Source organism: Ovis canadensis, chromosome 16 (genome assembly GCF_042477335.2).
Source record: "Ovis canadensis isolate MfBH-ARS-UI-01 breed Bighorn chromosome 16, ARS-UI_OviCan_v2, whole genome shotgun sequence".
Classification (NCBI taxonomy): domain Eukaryota; kingdom Metazoa; phylum Chordata; class Mammalia; order Artiodactyla; family Bovidae; genus Ovis; species Ovis canadensis.
This window is the reverse complement of record NC_091260.1, coordinates 50803901-50825556: the sequence shown is the minus strand read 5'-3', so window position 1 is coordinate 50825556 and position 21656 is coordinate 50803901. Positions and strand designations below refer to the sequence as shown.

Below are 21656 nucleotides of genomic sequence, written 5' to 3'. Positions count from 1 at the left end.
GTAGTTGCAGCGAGCAAGAGCTACTTTCTGGTTGCAACCCACAGGCTCAGTAGTTGTGGCACACTGGCTTAGTTGCCTCACAGCATGTGAGATCCTCCTGGACCAGAGATGGAACCCATGTTCCCTGCATTGGCAGGTGGATTCCTAATCACTGGGCAATTAGGGGAGCCTCAAGACCATTTCCTGAGTAAGAAGAGAAACTCCTCTGTAGACTTGAGAAGTGGGTTGTCATCCTCACCAATCAACACCTCTTCTTAAGAAATGATACAATCAGGAATACCTGGAGGAATGTTGTTTAGGGATATTAAAATCCATAATATTCACCAAAATCTCCAACTAAGTCTAGTTCCAGAAGAGCTTTATTTGTGAGTATCATTAGCCAACATTAAAATCTGTGTTTTAAAATTTATCAGATGATCTCATATATTGTTTACTATGATCATTACAACAACCCTGTGAGGTGGAGTCAGCCCAGTGACCCCTGTTTTGCAGCTATGGGATGTGAGCAAAGGGAGGTTAGGTGATTTGCCAGTGAGCACATAACATGAACCCATAGAGGATACAGGGATTGTTGTGAAGATCTTTTAATTTTTAAAAAGCCTATTATAGTCATTTTATTAGGGTTTCAGAAACATGCATATGTTTACTCCAACATCTTCAACCTCTTTCCTGTTATGATTTGCTGTATATTTAAGTGTGTGTGTGTGTGTGTGTGTGTGTGTGTGTGTGTGTGTGACTGTACTGAGGAAGTAGTAGAGGTTTGTCACAGATTAGATAGATGATAGATATAGATAGATACTTTCTATAACACAGTTCTCTGAATTCAGGGTAATGTATATCATTACAGAAAACGTGAGCAGAAAGTACAAAGAAGAAAAGAAAAATAATCTTTCATCACTATTGTGTCTTTTCTGTTTAAGTTTAAAACCAACTATGAGAAGAGGAGCTTTAAAGTGCCCATCCAGCCCAATGAAACACTCGTGGGCGCCGTGATAAACAATGTTTCAGAAGCCATGGAGACTCTGACGAGGATCACAGAAGAGTTAGTCCCAGTCCCAGGGTCTGTGAACGGGGTCAATGCCCTGGGACTAGTTGTCTTCTCCATGTGCTTCGGATTTGTGATTGGAAACATGAAGGAGCAGGGCCAGGCCCTGCGAGAGTTCTTTGATTCTCTCAACGAAGCCATCATGAGATTGGTAGCAGTGATCATGTGGTATGTATTTCCATTTGCTCTGTATGCTCTATAGAAGATGCTTATTGCCATCAACTTGTGTTCTGTTCTGAGGAAGATGCCACCAGGCAGAATGGCCAATTGCAAAGATTTCATCCGGGTAAGCATAAGAAAATCAGTGACTTTCTGGGCTGACAGTAGCCTTAAACATATCCGTGAACCTCTTTTCATTAGTTTGCTTCCTTGGTTTTAAAAGATGTCAACTCCTTTATTCCAGTGCTGATGGCATCCCATTGCTCATTCCTTCTTTATAACGAATTAGCTATTCATTCACTCAATACATATTTTTTTATTATCTCCTCTATCAGTTCAGTTCAGTTCAGTCACTCAGTTGTTTCCAACTCTTTGCGACCCCGTGAGTCGCAGCATGCCAGGCCTCCCTGTCCATCACCAACTCCCAGGGTTCACTCAAACTCACATCCATCGAGTTGGTGATGCCATCCAGCCATCTCATCCTCTGTCGTCCCCTTTTCCTCCTGCCCCCAATCCCTCCCAGCAACAGAGTCTTTTCCAATGAGTCAACTCTTCACATGAGGTGGCCAAAGTACTGGAGTTTCAGCTTTAGCATCATTCCTTCCAAAGAACACCCAGGGCTAATCTCCTTTAGAATGGACTGGTTGGATTTCCTTGCAGTCCAAGGGACTCTCAAGAGTCTTCTCCAACACCACAGTTCAAAAGCATCAATTCTTCTGCGCTCAGCTTTCTTCACAGTCCAACTCTCATATCCCTACATGACCACTGGAAAAACCATAGCCTTGACTAGATGGACCTGCTTTTGAATATGCTATCTAGGTTGGTCATAACTTTTCTTCCAAGGAGTAAGCGTCTTTTAATTTAATGACTGCAGTCACCATCTGCAGTGATTTTGGAGCCCCAAAAAATAAAGTCTGACACTGTTTCCCCATCTATTTCCCATGAAGTGATGTATACCAAGCATTTAATGCCAGGCACTATGGATATAGCACTGAGGAAAACAAAGATGTCCTAGATCTTACATTTTTTTTAATTCTTTTCCATTATAGTTTATTATAAAATATTGCATATAGTTTCCTGAGCTATACAGTAGGAATTTGTTCAGATCTTATATTCTTAAACAAATCAACCATATGCTTAGAGTCACAAGTGCTATGGAGAAAAAATAAAATAAAACATGAGATTTTATTTTATATAATATCATGTGGTATGATAAAAAAAAAAATAACTGAGGAGGAGGCTTAAAATTTGCCTTGGTTGCGACAGAAAGGCCTCTGAAAAGATGGATGACATTTTCTGCTGAGCTCTGAATGACCAGGAGAAGCTAGCTATACAAAGTGGTGAGAATCACATTCCCAGGGGAGGGAAAAGCAAAGGCCGAGGCCCCTGAACCATCAGAAAAACTGAGCTCTCCTCTCCTCCACTTCAGTCCTAAGAAGGAAGTGTAAATGGCCCTTCTGCAGCTAGTATGAGGGACTCATGGGAAGTGTTATAGAAAGCCAAGCCACAATTTGTAACAAAACTTCCTTCAAAGAAAGTTGAGAGCGGGAAACAAAGGAAAAGACTAAATCCACAGAGGAACATTGACCTTGGAAAAGTAAACTCTCCCCAGCAGGGAAGAACCCAGTGATCGGTTTAAACCTCCTGTGAGGGTTGCTTTCCTTTTATCCTTTATTTTAAATCCAGACTCCCTCTTGGCACCTGAGGCAGGAAGGCATCCATTTCTAAGAAAAGCACTCACCAACATGATTAAAAATATCCTTAGGTTTTATTGCCACCGAATCCCAGAGAATCCATTTTTCAGGAGTTTGTACAAGATGGATATGAAGTCAGAAACACAAAGATGATCAGAGTGCAGTCTCCACAGGCATCCCCGTTGAAATGCTGGGGGCCCTCCTTGGAAACCTTGGCAGGGCTGAAAGTGGACATTTATCTTCATATTATTAAAATGCCTCTACCTTTCACCTCTTTTATGAAAGAAGTCTATTCAAAGGCTGCTGAATGAACCTCACATGTAGCTTTTCTAGCTGTACATTTCGCCTGCACATTCAACATTGAGTTATTACATTTCTGAAAACAGGTACTCTTATACTTTTCTGGCCTGTGTTTTTAAAGGGCTTTTAAAAGAACTATTGTATTTTTCAATATGAAAGAAGTCCTCCACAGTTCCCAACAGACCCTTCTCCTGAAGGGTGATCGACTTCTGTGTTTATGGTAATAGGAGTTGGGTTGTAGTTTACAGCATATGTCGGACAAAGAGAGTTGAAAGCCAGGCAGCACAGCCTTGATTCGGTGTATACAATCCATTGCATGTCTCCGATGTTAATTCTTGCTCAGATGTAGAGCAAGACCTAGAAGAAGGATTGCAAATAGCAGTAGCAGCCTGTGGACAATAATTGCTTAACTAGAGCACTTATAACCTGATTGTGGAGGTACATACATGCATGTTGTCAACTTTGATAGCTGTGAATTTATTTTACAATTGGCTTCTACTCATCACAAATGGTGTTAATTTTTCATTTGCACTATAACATATAATTTCCTCTTATAGTACATTTATTTAAGTAAAAAATAAATAAATACCACGTATGTAATATTATAACAAGGTTGTAATATAGGAAAAACCGATAAAAGTGGTCCTTGATAAAGAGAGTTGACTGCAAATCTAAAACACTGAAATGGCATGGTATACATCTTGCTTTAACTTGAGAATCAGTCTCTGATGTGGAAAATGCTGCCCCCTCTGCCCTGCCCAGAAGTCTGGAAATTGGTTCAGGAGATTCTGACTGTTCAGGGTATTTAGCAGGGGAACAGGAGGTGGTAGGGAGTGCTCGGAGAGTGGATGGCATCTGAGGACTCCCAAAGTGACTGAGGTATTTAGGGGAAAAAAGAGGTAAGTAACAATACCTCTGAACCTACCGTTTTTCTTGGCTTTGGAGAAGAAAAAAAAAAAACAAACTGTGACCTAAAGAAATTCTGAGTGAGAGGAAAGCCTAAAGTACTGTTTATATTTAAATGTATATTTTAAAAAAGGAAAGAAGGAAGTTCATAATTTCTGCAAGCCCTCATAGTATCCTGGGCAGAAAAGTTTGGACACCAACTCTCAATTACTTATTCTTATCGCTTGGTAATTTCTGTGGAATAGTTTGTTGGAAATCAGACTTCCAACTGTGCGTGTGTTGCTTCTACATAGGTACGCCCCTCTGGGCATACTCTTCCTGATTGCAGGGAAAATTGTTGAGATGGAAGACATGGGAGTGATCGGGGGACAGCTGGCCATGTACACAGTGACAGTCATCGTGGGCTTGCTCATCCATGCCGTCATCGTCCTACCTCTCCTCTACTTCCTGGTAACACGGAAAAACCCCTGGGTTTTTATCGGAGGGTTGCTGCAAGCGCTCATCACGGCTCTGGGAACTTCCTCCAGGTATAGATATATCCATGGCTTATTCCTATCAGAAAATATATTTCAAACCTTACTTTGAATCAGAACCTTCAGACTGGAGTAGCAGGGTACATTTTTTTCCAGGTTTTAAATGTCTAGACGCATGAATTGGCTTTTTTGACTCTGATGCTAATCAGACTGATTTGGGATTTAGGGAATGGCTGGATATATACACACTTTTCGGGGAAAGATAGAAATCAACTATCCTTTCCTGCCCACTCTCATCTCCCTTGTCCAGTTGCCATTTACCTGAGATGGCAGAGCGTTGGCACAGGCTCTTCTTGCGGGAGTTGGAGAGTAATCACAAGCGATGCCTCATGGAGGAACCTAGAAGCAGAAGAGCTGTCAAATGATGCAGTGAAAGGACCCACTGTTCCTAATCCTGCTCCCCTATTTATAGTAGTGCTGACTTGGTTCCCTTTAATTTAGAATATGGGAGAGGAAGGAACTCTGTGTCCAAAGTACTAAAACAGACAGGCACAACAGTGGGACCAACTCCCTAAGGGTTGTTGCAAGAAGCAAATGAGGTAAGCCATGCTTCACATGTCAGGATGGTCAACTGACATGTCCCGTTTTACTGTGCTCAGCTCCGCCACCCTACCCATCACCTTCAAGTGCCTGGAAGAGAACAATGGCGTGGACAAACGCGTTACCAGATTCGTGCTCCCGGTAGGGGCCACCATCAACATGGATGGGACCGCCCTCTATGAGGCCTTGGCTGCCATTTTCATTGCTCAAGTTAACAACTTCGAACTGAACTTTGGACAGATTATTACAATCAGGTACAAGGAATATTCTACATGACATTTTCTTAAGAATGCCTTTAAGTGATGAGCTAGTGATCAGGGCCACCCGGATGAGGTAACACCCAGGATGACACAAGCTCTGGTCCTTTACTCTATAGAACGCTTGGTACTATACAAGGGGGACAATGTAAGGGAACCATGAACAGTCTTTTCCACAGACTTATTACTTTATGAATACCACTTTATATCTACTCATAAAACATTTTCACATTGTCACATAAGCCTATCAAACAGATATTTAACAAACTGAGTTCCAGACAGGTTATGTGCCTTACAAATGAAATTCACATCGCCTCTGTAAAAAATATTGATAGTGCTACAGAACTTTGTTCATAAATCATTTTGCTTTTGAATTCATAAATTTGATTTTTTTTTCCTGACCACAGTAGCCATACAAGTTCAGTATCCCTTACAATCCTCTGCTTGGATAGAGGAATTATTAGAAATAAATTGTTATTGTAACTGTACAGTATTTTAGACCTTACAGAATACTTTCAGGTACATGAGGAAGTATTCTATAACATCATAGGGGAAAGGCCAAAAGAACTTTTTGGCCAACCCAATATCTAGGTACAGGTTCTTTATTTAGAAAAGGCTGTAATAGTAGGACCAACTCTCGAAGGGTTGTTGCAAGAAGCAAATGAGGTAAGCCATGCTTCACATATCAGGAGGCGCATAATATGCATTTGATAAGTATTAGTTAATATGCTTATTAACTCAGTGGGGTTTTTTTTTTAACAATCTCATTTACATTTTTCTAAAGTGTGTCCTTAATTTGGCAAGTCAGACAGCACCACTGTGCATGTTTTATAGGGTCTGCTCTCTATTTGGGGAGATTTAAACAAAGGTTTTCTGTTTGGGGACTTCCTCTAACAGCATCACAGCCACGGCTGCCAGTATCGGGGCAGCTGGGATTCCTCAGGCAGGCCTGGTCACCATGGTCATCGTGCTGACATCTGTGGGCCTGCCCACCGACGACATCACACTCATCATCGCAGTGGACTGGTTCCTGTGAGTACACTCGGACTGCATCATCCGGCTTGCCGTCGTGGGGGCTCCTCTGTCATCTTAGGACACCAGGCAGCCTGGCACCCCTGCCAAAGGGCTCCAGGAAGAGGCTCAGCTTGGCTTGTAATTATTGTGCTCCCTGCCTGATCCCGGCGGCTATCTGGAGCCTGAGTCCCAGACTCTAAGCACACTCACCCCCTTATCAGCCCACAGGGCACATCTGGCTGTTACACTTCTCACTCCATAAAGCCATTTGGGGATTGGGAAACCCACTGTCTGCAAAGTCAACATAAATCAGCGAAGTCAGTTCTGAATTGCACAACACATCCCCATGGCGGCCGGGACAGAACTGTGACAGACTTTCTCGTTGTGCTTCCCATTCCAATGGCGTAATACAGGGCAGATGTTCCCATCTGATCCCCGCAGGGAGCGGGGTGTCCCCAAAGACAATGGAAAGAGAGCTGGCGTTATTAAGTGGAATTGATTTTTGGCTCTGGGGAAAATTCCAAGAACAGTACCCTAGACCCTAACCTCCAGGGCCCATCCCTCTGCCCTTTTCCCCTCACCCTTACGACTGACACATTCCACTCCTCTTCTTTCCCTTCCACTTTCAGAATCTCTCCCCAGGATGCCCAGGTTGAATGCCTAGAAGGACGCAGTAGGTGCTAGAGTCTATATAGACGCTGTGAGCTAGATCCAATGACCTCAGAAGCTCAGGGTGCTCAAGGCACTATAAGGTGGGGGAGGAGGGAGGTAATTAACTGAAGCATGAGATCCACAGTCACTTGGATCTGGGCTTGTGCCCTGCCCCTGTGTGATCCTGGGAGGTTACCCAGCCACCCTAGTTTCCTCCTCTGTAAAATGAAGACAGGAATGTCTTCAGTGGTGCTAATGAGGATTAAATGCAGTGGTACGTAGGAAGCATTTGGCCCACTATCTGCCCCACAGTCCTACTGGATTGATGTGAAGACTTTTATAGCATAAACCAGTGGTTCTCAAAGGTTTTAGTCTCAACCCCTTTACATTTAAAAATCTGAGGACTCCCAAAACTTTTTTATCTGTATGGGTCATATCTATCAATATCCATCATGTTAGAAAAACTTGGGCATTTTTTAAATGTTAAATGCTTTTAAAGATTACAATAATAAATTCATTACATGTTAACATATATAACGTTTTTCTGAAAAAATACCATCTTCCAAACCAAAAATTTAGGGAAAAGAATGACACCATTTTACATCTTTGAAAATCTCCTTAAAATCTAGTTTAATACAAGACTAACTGCTTCTGCCTTCAATCTCTTTTGTTATATTTTGTGTTATGTTGTAGTATTCTAGAAACTCCACTAGATAGACATTCATGGGAAAGTGAGACAGAAAGGGCCAAATAATATCTTGGCATTATTATGAAAATTGTTTTTGCCTTAGGGACCCCCAGGGGTCTCTAGAGTTCAATTTGAGACCTTCTGGTAAAAGGAAGGAAAGAGAACCAAAGATTAATTTTAAATAGAAGGAGACAGGGAAGCAGAACTTAAGCCCCCAGTGACTTAGCTGGCTAGTTCAGAACATGAGCTGAAAGCTCCTGACGTTTACTGGAGCCTCACTTTTCACTCCTCCGTGCTCTTCCCCAGGGACCGCCTTCGCACCACCACCAACGTGTTGGGAGACTCTCTGGGAGCCGGCATTGTTGAACACTTGTCACGACACGAACTGAAGAACCGGGATGTCGAAATGGGTAACTCAGTGATTGAAGAGAATGAAATGAAGAAACCATATCAGCTGATTTCCCAGGAAAGCGAAATTGAAAAATCCATGGACAGTGAGACCAAGATGTAGACTAACACAAAGAAATACTTCCTTGAGCTCCAGGTGTTTGAAAACCATTATTCAATGTTTCCATCTCATTACAACTCATTCTCGCCAGTAAGCCCCTTCCCTCCCTTCTCCTCCCTGCCCTGACAGGATTGGGACCTATTCATCCAAAATCAAGGGAGGATTTTGCAGTGGCCAAAATGTATAGTTTTCATCCCACCCTTGAAATCTTTAAGTCATTTTGTGTTAGTCTTATCTAATAAGGTACTGAGATCAAAAATAGTCCTGATCAGATCTTACAAGTTTCTGTGGCACACAATCCTGTAAATGTGATAGATCTTATAATGTAAAGACTCAAATAGTCGACTAAAATCATGGTTTTAAATCAACGTTCAGAATGGAAAAATCCTTCAGAATCCAATTCAGTTTTAGGATCAAAACAAAACAAATTGATCAGCAATGGGTTATTAGTTGGATATTAAGAGGGTTGTTTTTTTCCCCCCTTTCTCTTATGATTTGTGTCCTTATTTTATTAGTAGCAGTATTAATACACACCTAGCACAGCTGTAAGGAGGCATGTAAAGAGAAATTTCCATGTGGCCATGGGAAGTTATGAAGTCTTATCTCTAGGCCTCAGTGTTCCCATCTATAAAATGAGCAAGTTCCTTAGATGCCTTTATGATTGATTTCAGTCCAAACATCAGATGGCATAATGAAAGAACATCTCCAGTTCCCCTCAGAATGTTCTGTAGCAAGGATCATTCCACGGAGCATGGGACTTTCAAAGCAGACATTCATTGCGAATGAACGTTTCTAAATAGTAGGGGGATGGCGGTGTGGTTTACGAGGTCCTGTATCCAAAATGTCAGTTACACGTCACCAGACTGGAGGCATTCCAGGAGTGGAGTTGTTCATGAAACTCTGCTTAGTTCTTCCCAAGAGGGGACGTATTCCTTTCTTTCTTCCCAAATTTAAGGAACTCTTCTGGGAAGGATGTCTCCCACCACTCCTCAACTGACCATAGACTTTTAGAAAATAAAAAGTAAGACTATCAATTAGCAAGGGTGCTTACCCGTCTTACTTTGGAACACTAAAGAGCCAGCCAGGAAAGAATGGAGCATGGTTGACATTATAAACAGAGGATTTTAAAACACCAAGATTATAAGTCATCTTTAAGGAAAAGGTGTTTTAAAAAAAAAAAAAACCTGAAACACGTTTTCTCTTCAGTTCAAAAATCATTCCCTAAGGAAGTCTGCAGATTAAAATATAAGGTCACTTCTTATATTATTTTAAACAAGTCAAATGAATGAGCTCTGTCTCTACTAGAGGTCCCAGAGTCAGGTGGGTGGTCTCTTATTTGAAAAGGTTTTTGACTCATCAAAAGTTCTCAGAATGAGTAAAACAAGATATTTCTTTGTGTTGAAACAAAAATCTTAAGCTGGAGTGGTGTTTGATTTGATTGTATTTGTGTCCATGAGAGAAATGGTAGAAGATGAATCGGTATGAAGCCATGTCAGCATGGTTCCAAGAGAAAAAAAAAAGACTTTGGGGCATTAGTTTCAGGCAAGGCAGCTACCAGGTTTAGAGGAGATTAATTTTTTCTTTTTTACCCTGTAAGGAATATGCAGTCAAAGATGTGAAGTGGGAGCTGTCAGACAATACCAACTGTGTTTGAGTTTCTGACTGAAAATGGTGAAGAATGGACTTAATTATGCTAACAGATTGAAAATCTAGACATACATCCTCTGATACACAATTAGAGATATTTTTCTATAGATCACAAGCATTACATGTGTACAAAAGGTAACATTAGGCTGTGGTGGAATAACCGTTTAATGTCAAGACTCTATTTGGGAAATACACTACAAAACTTAATGTATTATCCATGGCTGTCCTGACACCAGTAGAGCAAAAATTAATCATGTCAAATTAACTCTGTTACACAGTGTGATCTTTCTTAATACTAACCATCTCTTATGGAAAGCAGATCCTCTGAGATGACCCTCTCGCCAGCCCATCACAGGCTCTGCATATCACTTGTACCCAGTGTGGACTGAGAAGCGTTACTTTGTAGATGTATTTTCAATAAAGAAAAAAATTAGTTTTACATGATATCTTTGCATGTTGTTATTATTCTTCTCCCTGAAGGAAAATAAACTTTTCATTCAAGGAAGTATTTCAGTGAGGTCAGGATAATGCTGGGAAGGATGCCTTGCAGTTTTTTGGTTTGTTTGCTTTTTTTTCTTTTTTTAGATTTTACTAGGTAAAATCTTGGAAGGCCCAGCTAGGGAACCCAAACAGAAGAAAATCAGAAAGGACATACTCTTCCTGCCCAACTCCTAAAACTGAAGCTGGAAACAGGAGGAGGTGAGGGAAGCGTTTTGCTTTAACAGCCTGCATTTACTTGTTCATTTCAGATTCAGATTTCTGCAATAGAGTGAATCATTTCCATGTTGGGGTTAATTAGAAAAGTGTAATGCCACCAGTGGTTCTTCCAAAAAAAAGTAATTTCCTGTCTGACCTTCAAATTAGGTAGATTTATCTATGTGATGACTGCTGCCATTTGTGAAAAGAGCTGAATAAGATCTCAAAGGATATTTCAGAAACAGCCAATGTGCCAGTGAACCGTTCTATTCATAAAGTATGAATTATGAGTAACTGCTTTTTTTTTTTCTGTCATGCTTTTTAATAAAGAACTGAAAGGCAGTACCATGGAATGCCCAGATTAAAGTTGTGTCTGGAGACCTTCTAATCTAACCCTCTTTAGCAGGTGGCAGCCTCCTAGAGGAGGGTCTCTTAAGTATGGTCTGCAAAACCCCTAGATCAGGGGTCCCCAACCTCTGGGCCACAGTAACGGTATCTCCTGTCAGATCAGCAGCAGCATCAGATTAGAAATAAAGTGCACAGCAAATGTAACACGCTTAAATCATCCCAAACCATCCCACCACCACCACCCTATCCGTGGAAAAGCTGTCTTCCGTGAACCCTAGCCCTGGTGCCTGAGAGGTTAGGGACCACTGTCTTAGATCATCCATGTGAAGACCAGTGAGCTCATACAGCCCTTGAAATTGTAGGAAAAGTCCTGGGCATTTGCCTTTCTGCATGGGAGCAATCTTTCATTTCCATCAATTTCTCTAAAGGGTCTTTTGACCGAAACATTTACAAATCACTGTTTGACCAGTCTTTTTACAAGGCATCTATGATATTTGAATGGTTGGGTGGGGAAGTGCCCACAGCCTGAGGGAATCAAACCAGCTCTGGCCACCCTAAGGGAATCCGCATCTATGGGACTCTCTGGATAAAGAAGCAATCAGGAAAGTGCCACAAAAAATCCCCCCCTAGGAAGTGCTTCTTCCTGCAGTCACCAGTTTCCTTCCCGTCCCAGTCGAAGCTGGATTTTGCCTCCGCCCCCAACCTCCACAGCCACGCCTGAAGCTGGTCATCGGCCTGTGGGAGACCTGCAGATGCCATTAGGGTCGAGGGACATGGCAGCCCTGTCGGTGTGCGCCTACGGCGGGGATGGGGAAGCCGGCATAGATCCCTCTGTCACAGATCTGTTCACAAATGGAACTTTGGAAAATTTTCAGATTCAAAACTTTTTTTTTTAATGTTTCTGATGAGTAAACACACTCCTAACATTTTTTCTTACCATCCAGCACTGTGAGAAGTTGAGCGTCTATTCGTGCTTCCCATATTTATCCCTTCAACACCACTGCCCCTCTCCAAGCAGAATTTTTCTCTCCTAGGCTGAAAAATCTCACGTTCCCAGTAAAATCCCTTCTTTTTCTTTTTTTGGTAAGTCTTTATTCATATACAGAGTGTTGAAAATAGAGATTTTACTGCTGTTAATTGCGTGGGTCGAAAGGAAGGGTTCATTTCGCGCTGGAAGGGGCAAAGCAGGGCGTGGAGGAGGCAGGCGCGCTCCTTCCGGGTGGCCCGCGAGGCCCTTGACCTGAGGCTGCTGTCAGTCACCCGGCCTCCGCGGCGGCGCGCTGCCCCTTCTCCCACCCGGGTGGTCCCAGAACTGGGGCAACAATGACCAGCTCTGTGTGGCCTGTACCGGGGCCCAGAGCCGTTGGTAGGCGTCAAGCCGAAAGCAGACTCCGAATGAATAAACCGTCAGAAAAAGCCGAGAAGCAAGAGCCGAGAAAGCTAAGTTCGAGGAAGGCCGAGTTCAAAGAGGGAAAGCGGGAGATTGAAAAACTCGGGGATAAATGAAGCAGGGTCTGGGGGAGCGATACCCATAATAGCCACCGGGGGGAGCCCGGAGCTCTTCGCAGGAAGGAACTGCACTTCCTCTTGGAGAACTCGCTTGAATTAGCTCAATATGAAATTCCAAGGTCTGCAATGCAGGGGGAAGATCAATATGTGAAAGCCATCAAGGGGTTTAAAATTCTGCCCCGCCCCACTTCCCTTTTCCCTCTGGTCATCCTACTTCTCCAGTCCTCTCTCCCAGGAGCCTCTTCCTTTCTGGATATTCTCTGTTTAGTCTCTCTGTCGGACCTGCCTTTTTCTCCTCCCACTTCCTTTTTTGGTACCACCTTGTTCTAGATTATTATCTTCACATCCTATCACTTATGTTTCCTAAGCACAAAACAGGTACTCAGAAAGTGGCATGGGAATTTTTTTTTTTTCAGCTCATCTTCCTTTATGCCTGCAAAACTTCCCTCTTTATCCCTGCAAAACCAGTGTCTCAACCTTCAGCTTGGAAACAGTCTCATTTTATTGAACATACACATTCAAGTAGGATTGTTAGATAAAATACAAGAGAGCAGATAAATCTGAATACTAACAAATAATGTTTTAGTTTGAGTATTAAATAGCAAATAATGGTCTGGTGTAAGTGTGTCCCAAAATAAAAGGGCAACCTGTATTTTTTAGTTAACTTGGCTACCCTACATACAAGTGAAATGAATAATTCAAGACTATGCTTGCTTCAGTGAAATGATATTATAGGTGACAGAGTTCTTGTGATTGTTAAAATAATTATCCTAATTTTTAATTTCTCTTTGTTGACAAAAACATGTGTGAAAGGCAGCCCAAATCTGGGACATTTCTTCTTATTTATTTACTTTGGGGACTTCATCACTTATTATGTGCTTGTAAATCACTGCATGGTCTTAAATAAATTAAATAGTGTTTCAGTTATCCATGCTTGAAATATTTTAGACTCACATCTGTTTTTCTTCTCTTTTCATTTTACCCCTTTCCTTCTCTTACCCCTTCCTCCTGTCCTCCCCTGCCCCTACCCAACTCCAAACATAAGAAATTTTCTGTAATCTGTTACAGAGCTGAGCAATTTGGCATTCACATATAGTTTTCCAATGTGAACATATTTTTTTCATTTAGGGTGCTCTTTTTTAGAAACGCACCCATATTCTTTTCATATTGCACTATCCAAAGACCGTCATTTTCCAGCTATTGTAAAGTTGGAAAGGAGGCATTTTTCAAAGTCTTCTGAGGAAACTGTAGCCTCTGTGGTTGGGCATCATTCCCACAAAAGCCCCTTCATTCAGCCGAGGCTGAAGGATATTAAAAAGCAGGGCCCAATTGGTGCTGCAGAAGGAGCACAAAATATGCCCCTTAAAAATCGTAAAGTCTTTCCCAATAATCACATACACACAGCCAGCTTACAGTGGTCTTGCAGAAGATGGTGTCAGATGACAACTTTTGGGTTTCCCTTCCAAATCTGTAGGTTCAGGAGATCAGAAAAAAAAAAAAGGCTGAAGGCAGCCAGCCAGGAGCTTGCAGACATAGCAGGAAAAAATAAAGAAGACCATCCAAGAGTCATCTCAGCCCCCAAAGGAACTGACGATCCATCTGGGGAGAACTTAGCACTCAAAGTTCTGTCAACAACACAAGTCTGAAAACTATCACCAAATTCCACGGCCTTGGCACTACAGGGCTTCAATAAAGAATTATTCCATGTAAGCTGATGATGAGCCATTAGCTGAAGAAGTAGAACGTCTACACATGTGTTAGGAAACTAACACATCTAGGCTAAAAGTATCAATACCTTCATGCTTTCTCAAACTTAAAGGCCTTTGGCTGCCTTCAGAGTGATGGTTGAATCCAAACCTGTACATGTGCTGACTGAATCCACACTATTAACCCTAAGTTCTTGGGCAGTTTCTTCAAGGTCCCTGAACTATCTTGCTTAACCCTGGAACATAATTTATTGGCTTCATGGTGATAGTAGTTACCTGGACAAGGAAATGTGAGTTCAAGTCCCTGGCTTGCTTTTTTTTCCTTTCTTCTATTTATTTTTTATTTGGCTGTGCTGGGTCTTAGTCGAGGTGTGCAGGATCTTTAGTTGTGGTATGCAAATTCTTATTTGTGGCATATGGAATCTTGTTCCCTGACCAGGGATTGAACCTGGGCCACCCCTGCAATGGGAACTTGGAGCCTTAGCCATTGGACGAGCAGGAAAATCCCTGACCTGTTTTTAGCCAACTGTGGTACCTTGACCTAAACCTTCAGTCTCCCCTGTAAGTCCTCATCTGTACACATGGAGGTTAAATGAAACCCAGATTCTCCACACCAATTTTCCTCTCAGGTTTCCGTATACCAGAGGAGGTTGAATGGGGCTCTATGGTCAACCACACTTGGCTTCAGCTTTCCTTATCATCAACAAGTATAATAAGACCTCCGTAACATATAATGAGAATTAAATAAATGAAAATTCTAAAATTCTCAGCACAGCTCATGGCACTTAGGAAGATTCTTAAGGTGTCTAGAATAAAACCAGCTTAGTAGAAAAAGGAGGCACACGGATGATGCTGGAGGAGGGGAAGGTGGATCCTGACTCCATCTGAGTCCACAGAGCAGGAAGGAACTCCCCGAGGATGCCACAGACCAACCTCCTCTGGGAGGGAGGTTTCGGGGAGGCCCATCACCCTTAGAAACAAGTATCCTGAGAAACTGCCAGGCCGGAGGGGCCCAGGCCTCTGCGTGCACCCGGGGTACAGGCAATCCCTGCCAGTCTCCTCCGAGGCTTTTGTCAGGCCCGGCTCTCCCAGCAGCCCCGCGCTGCATGGCGGTTTTGTCAAGGGCACAATTCGACACTCTGAGGGGACCACCCAGCTTCCTCCCGGGTCTCCCAGAGAACAAAACCGCCTCTCTGTGTGCCAGCGACCTCCCCCTCTGCCAGGCCCCCTCCAGCCGCCCTGCTCCCTGCCAAGGGGAAACGGAGAGGCAGTCAGGCCCACACTCTGTGGGAACCCACGGGCGGGTGCGCTAATGAGCTGCCCCCGGCTCCAGGCCAGACTCTCGGCACCTGGAATACTGCTGCCACCCTGTGGCAGAGGTCTTTTTCTAGGCTCTCCGGAGGGCCCCTCCAGACCAGACGAGGCGGAAACACCGGGCGCTTGCTGGAAACTCATGACTGAGACTGGAGCAAACGCTAGAGAGACAGACGATGGTTCAGGGGTCTGAAAGAAAAGGGAACCCAAAGTAGTGTATGTCTATGACAGGGATTCCCAAAGTGTGGTCCCTGGACCAGCACTATCAGTATCGCCTGGGAACTAACTAGAAATACAGATTCGCCGATTCCACCCTGGATCTACAGAACCAGAAAAGCCCAGCAGTCTGTTTTTACAAGTCCTCCAAGTGATTCTGAAGCACATCGGAGTTTGAGAACTACTGGTCTAGAATCTAAAGAGAAATGGACTTTGGAATTGACAGACCAGGGTCCTAATCCCGACCTTGCCTGTTAACTGTGTGACCCTGGGCCAGTTAATTCACTTCAGCATACCTCAATCGGCTCATCCCTATCAGGGTCATAATCATTCCTATTTTCTAGGATCTTGTTGAAGATTCTATCGGAAACACAGGTAAAAAGCTAGTACATGCACCTGCCTGATCAGTGGGACATGTTTGAGGTGTTATCATAATGGAGTCATGAACTTGTTTACAGTCTCACAAGGATAAACGGAGAAGATGCTGCCCTTCATCTGTTTACTGTACAGATATTGATCGAGTGCCTGCCATGTGCAGGCACAGTCATGGGCAATTTAGGAATAGCAATACACAGACAATTCCAAGAAGTGTGGAAATGCATTCGAATAAACGTGGACTTATAAGGATGCCTTGGACTGAATACTAGGCCCTCCAATAGGTTGAATCCCTAAGCGCCAATGTGATTGCATTTGGGGGCTTTAGGAGGTAATAAGGTTAAATTCAGAGAAGGCAATGACACCTCACTCCAGTGTTCTTGCCTGGAAAATCCCATGGACGGAGGAGCCTGGAAGGCTGCAGTCCATGGGGTCGCTGAGGGTCGGACACGACTGAGCAACTTCACTTTCACTTTTCACTTTCACACATTGGAGAAGGAAATGGCAACCCACTCCAGTGTTCTTGCCTGGAGAATCCCAGGGATGGGGGAGCCTGGTGGGCTGCCATCTATGAGGTCGCACAGAGTTGGACACAACTGAAGCGACTTAGCAGCAGCAGCAGCAGCAGCAGGGTTAAATGAAGCCACAAGTATAGGGATCTAATTTGACAGAATTTGTGATCTTCTCCCTCTCTCTTCACACACACACACATATGCCAAGGAAAGGTCATGTGAGCACACAGCAAGAAGGCTGCTATCTTCAAGCTTGGAGGAGAGGCCTCACCAGAACCTGACCATGCTGACACTCTAATCTTGGATTCCCGGCCTCCAGGCTATGAAAAAATGAAATCCCTGTTGTTTAAGCCACCCAGTCTGTGATATTTTGTTAAGACATAGGTTCAAATTGTAATCATTGTGAGGGATAATAAAGCTGTGTAAGAGCCTGGAGAGGGACTGGAGAACTATTTAAACAGGGTGGGAACTTCCCCGATGGTCCGGTGGCTAAGACTCCACGCTCCCAATGCAAGGGGCTTGGGCTCAATCCCTGGGCAGGAAACTAGCTCCCACATGCTGCAGCTTCTTAGCTGGGATCTTTCCTACAAGTGAAGTGAAGTCAAAGTCACTCAGTCGTGTCCAACTCTTTGCGACCCCATGGACTATACAGTCCATGGAATTCTCCAGGCCAGAATACTGAGTGGGTTGCCATGCCCTTCTCCAAGGGATCTTCCCAACCCAGGGATCGAACCCAGGTCTCCTGCACTGCAAGTGAGTTCTTAACCATCTGAACCACCACGGATCCTCTGTTTTATCTCTCACTTCTCTGTTGGTCCTTCAGGTTGACAAACCCAGTCCTTGCCCAGCTAAATAGTCTTCTGTGGTAACTTGGCATCTTTCAGTGCCATTCCCTAGACTTTCTGCTCCCTCTTCTCTTCTCCACCTTCTTCCTCCAGCCCTGGAACTCACTCCCACACACACAAGGTTACTGTTCAGACCTGCTGGCTGTCGGCCTGATAGCCACACTGCACAGGACATGAGAGAGGTCTGAGTGAGCAAACCATACCATAATACCCTCTGCTGGCACAGGGCAGCCCAGCACAGAGGTCTCTGCCCATGGAGTTCTCCTCAGCTTGGGTAACACCAGCTTCTTAAAGAAGGTACTTCTGTCCTGGCTGCATCTCTTTTAATAGCTACCCCCATAACTGGAGGGGATGGGGTTCTGCCACCCCCTGTACTCCCTCCATCAATCTCCCAATGAAACCCCGACTGTCTAGTTCACCAGGCCTGGGTTTTGATAAGCTAAGGAAGGACATGAGGAAACTGAGACAATTCACAATGCCTGCTCTCAGGTCTGTTGCCTCGAAATAAGATCTTATGTTGAGAATCAGAACGTGAATACCATTGATTTCTTTCTGCGGTAATTATCCTAATTTCTTGAGGCAGATAAGTGTCCTTAGCCAGGCTTGGCAGAAAATATATTCCGAAAAGCAAAAGAGGAAACCTTGTCAACTTTTTCCTGCCAAAATATTATGTAATGATTATAATACCAATTATTATTATAGAAAAATGAGGCTTTAGTGATTAGGGAAATTTCACTGGGGTTCTTTTTCATTCAGGTGATTTTTCCAGTGTCTTTTCAAAGACACTTTTCACTTCTATCTAAGAAATCCCTTTTGGACTTCCCTGGTGGCTCAGACAGTAAAGCGACTGTCTACAATACGGGAGACCTGGGTTCAATCCCTGGGTCAGGAAGATCTCCTGGAGAAGGAAATGGCAACCCACTCAAGTACTCTTGCCTAGAAAATCCCATGGACAGAGGAGCCTGGCGTCCATAGGGTCACAAAGAGTTGGACATGACTGAGCGACTTCGCTTTCACTAAGAAGTCCCTTTAAGATGTATTCATTTATCAAATTCAAGCTACGTTAGGCTTTTATGTCTGGCATAGGTTTCTCCCCCATCAGTGTCCTCCAGTTGTCCCCTCCATGAGGTTGTGACTTGCCCTGGGTCAGGTTGCCAGTCACCTGGGTCCTTTGCTGGAAGGAAAGACTATTGATCCATGCTGGGAAAACCTGGCGAGTTACAGATGATGGGGTTACAACGAGTCGGACAGGACTTAGTAACCAAACAGCAACAAACAATGTGCTGGGGAAAAAGCTGAAGAGTCTTAGAGCTCAGACCCTGTCAAGGACCCCAGCCCCTGCAAGGTCATGCTTGAACCAACCCCAGCCATTTTTCTTGATTAAGAGTCCTCTTGAAGTGGAGAGGAGGCTTGAAGTAAAAATAATGGACATGTTTTTCAAATCCACTCCCCAAAAGGACAGGAAACCTTTGACATAGGAAAGAGGTCACCATTTTCTATTCATTTCCTGCCTTAAGGGAAATAAGAAACTAGAGTGACACTCTTGGGGGCCATTATTGGATGAAATCAAGAAGTCTCTCTAAGTAGAATGGAAAGGACTCCCTCACCTACATGTCTCAAACGCCAAACAGATGCTCCCTTGTTCCCACCTTGGCCCAGCTATGCCTTTCTGAGATGCAAGTTACCCCAGAGTAGTTAAGCAGTCAGGGCCTTACAGTCAGGAGCCTCAAGTTCAAATCAGACACTTCTAGTTACTCAATATGTGTCCTGGGACACTAATGTCATTTCTCTGAACTTAATGCTTTCTCATCTGGTGGTTTTCTGGGGATTTAATTAGGCAATGCTTAGCTTAGCAGGTAAAGAAACTGCCTGCAATGCAGGAGACGCAGGTTCAATCCCTGGGTTGGGAAGATCCCCTGGAGAAGGAAATGGCAACCCACTCCAGTATTCTTGCCTGAAGCTTCCCACTGACAGAGGAGCCTGGAGAGCTACATTCCGAAAGGTCACAAAGAATCGGACATGACTGAGCACACACAGCATACATGTATCTCATGGCCAGCACACACACATGCTAGAGCTGAGCACAGCTGAAAATCCGTGTCTAGTCCAGCCACACCAGGTATTTGCTGCTGTGTCATTTCTGACTGGTCAGCATCCATGCATCAGTGATTGCAAAGTATGTTCACTATCACCTCCAGGTACTCTATCATTAATGTTATTATTCTTCTTGTTTTCACACTGTGTATCCCTGGTGGCTTTATCTAGAGAGAGAGAGAGGGAGAAAGAGAAAGATCTTACCACAGGATGGCAGCAAATAATCTTCAAAGTCCTTCCCAACTCTAAAATTCCATGAGTCTCCAAAAATGATCTATAGCTAGAACTGAGTAAGGCCAAAGAGAACTCATGTCAAATCTGTGGGAGGTGGTGAAGGACAAGGAAGCCTGGTGTGCTGCAGTCCACGGAGTCTCAAAGAGTCGGACAGGACGGAGCGACTGGAAAACAACAAAAAGAGGGCTGAACTGTAATAACTGTAACTCCAGCAAGTTGCTAGAGCCATGAGGAGCATCCTTCTCTGCTCATTCCCATCCAGGCAAGAATCTTCAGGGGCTGCTTAGAGAGTCTATGGATGTTCCTAGAGCTCAGAGCGTTTCTCCACCTCCCTGCCTTCCTTCTCTTTAATCCTTCGCTCTCCCTTGATTGTGTGTAATCTCTCTCTCTCATTCTCTCTGGCCCTCAGACTGAGGACTCAGACAGCTTACGAGTTTTTCATTTCAATTCCCCCTAAGGCATTATCTCTCTCATAATAATTCCTTTGGCTCTGTGTTCTGAAGCTTGCCCCCACTGACATGGTCCAGGATCCAAATGTATATATATATATATATGTGTATATATACATACATACATATATATATATATATATACATACCACATTTTCTTTATCCATTCATCTATTGATAGACACTTATGTTGCTTCTATATCTTGGTTACTGTAAATAATGCTGCTATGAACATTAAGGTGCATGTATCTTTTCAAGTTAGTATTTTTGTTTCCTTTGAGTATATACCCAAGAGTGGAATTGCTAGCTCATTTGGTAGTTATATTTTAATTTTTGAGAAAACTTCACACTGTTTTTCACAGTGGATGAACCAATTTACACTCCCACCAAAACTGTGCAAGGTCAATACGTATTTATCATGTACCCCAACTCTGGCTTTAGAGTATTTATCATGTACCCCAACTCTGGCTTTAGAGAGGTAAGTTTGAATCCGGACTCTGCTGTCTGCTAATTGTGTGACTTGGGGAAGGCTTACACTTTCTCTGAGCCTTAGTGCCTTCATCTGTCAGATGGAGATATAACAACATCTGCCTTGCTATGGTAGCTGTGAGGATAGTGGTCGTGCACACGTAGAGGAGGTAATCACAGAACAAGAGGCTTTACTGTCACAAAACAGATGCAAGGAATTTATAACCTAATGGGGAGCAGAGATACAGTTACAACACAAGAAAACACTGCCAGGCTTTCCTGGTGGTCCAGTGGTTAAGAATCTGCCTTGCAATGCGGGGCACACAGGTTCGATCCCTGGTCCACAGGGCAACTAAGCCTAGGAGCCACAGCTATTGACCTGTGCTCTGGAGGCTGAGAGCCACAACTACTGAAGCCCATGTATGTAGAGACCATGCTCCAAAACAAGAGAAGCCACTGCAGTGAGAAGCCCATGCCCTGCAAATAGAGAAGCCCCTGCTATCCACAGCTAGAGAAAGCCCGCTTGCAGCAACGAAGACCCAGCTTGCTGCTGCCACTGCTAAGTCGCTTCAGTCGTGTCCGACTCTGTGCGATCCCAGAGACGGCAGCCCACCGTAAGTAAATAAAATATTTTTAAAAAAGAAAACACTGCCAACGTTCACATGGATTCTTATGTCAAGGATTCAGAAGAGCTGAAGTGCTAAGAAATCAGTCCCTTCCTCGGGTGACATAATTCAGAGGCTCTTGCAGACTGAAAAAATCCAGGCAGTTAATTATAAAACAAATCACATTACCCTGGTAATAAGTATTTATTACCCTGCAAATTAAAAAGTCAGTTTTCCCAGCTCTCCCTCAGCATGTCACAGGGCTCCTCAGCTAGAATTCTCCAAATGGGATGTCTGACCCATAGTCACGTGCCCATTCATAATTCTGCCTTAATATCAACAA

At 43.7% G+C, this 21656-nt stretch overlaps 1 protein-coding gene across 2 annotated transcripts in view; it reads left to right on the top strand.

Annotated features, from left to right (window-relative positions):
• The window catches only part of SLC1A3 (solute carrier family 1 member 3), an 80637-nt gene extending 70251 nt beyond the window's left edge, over positions 1 to 10386 (top strand). For both annotated transcript variants that reach the window (XM_069555884.1, XM_069555885.1), the window contains 5 exons: positions 921 to 1213; positions 4398 to 4631; positions 5237 to 5431; positions 6332 to 6466; positions 8094 to 10386. In XM_069555884.1, coding sequence (XP_069411985.1) covers positions 921 to 1213; positions 4398 to 4631; positions 5237 to 5431; positions 6332 to 6466; positions 8094 to 8298 — 1062 coding nt within the window. In that variant the 3' untranslated portion in view covers positions 8299 to 10386. The remainder of the gene's footprint in view (positions 1 to 920; positions 1214 to 4397; positions 4632 to 5236; positions 5432 to 6331; positions 6467 to 8093) is intronic.
• Positions 10387 to 21656: the final 11270 nt, after the last annotated feature.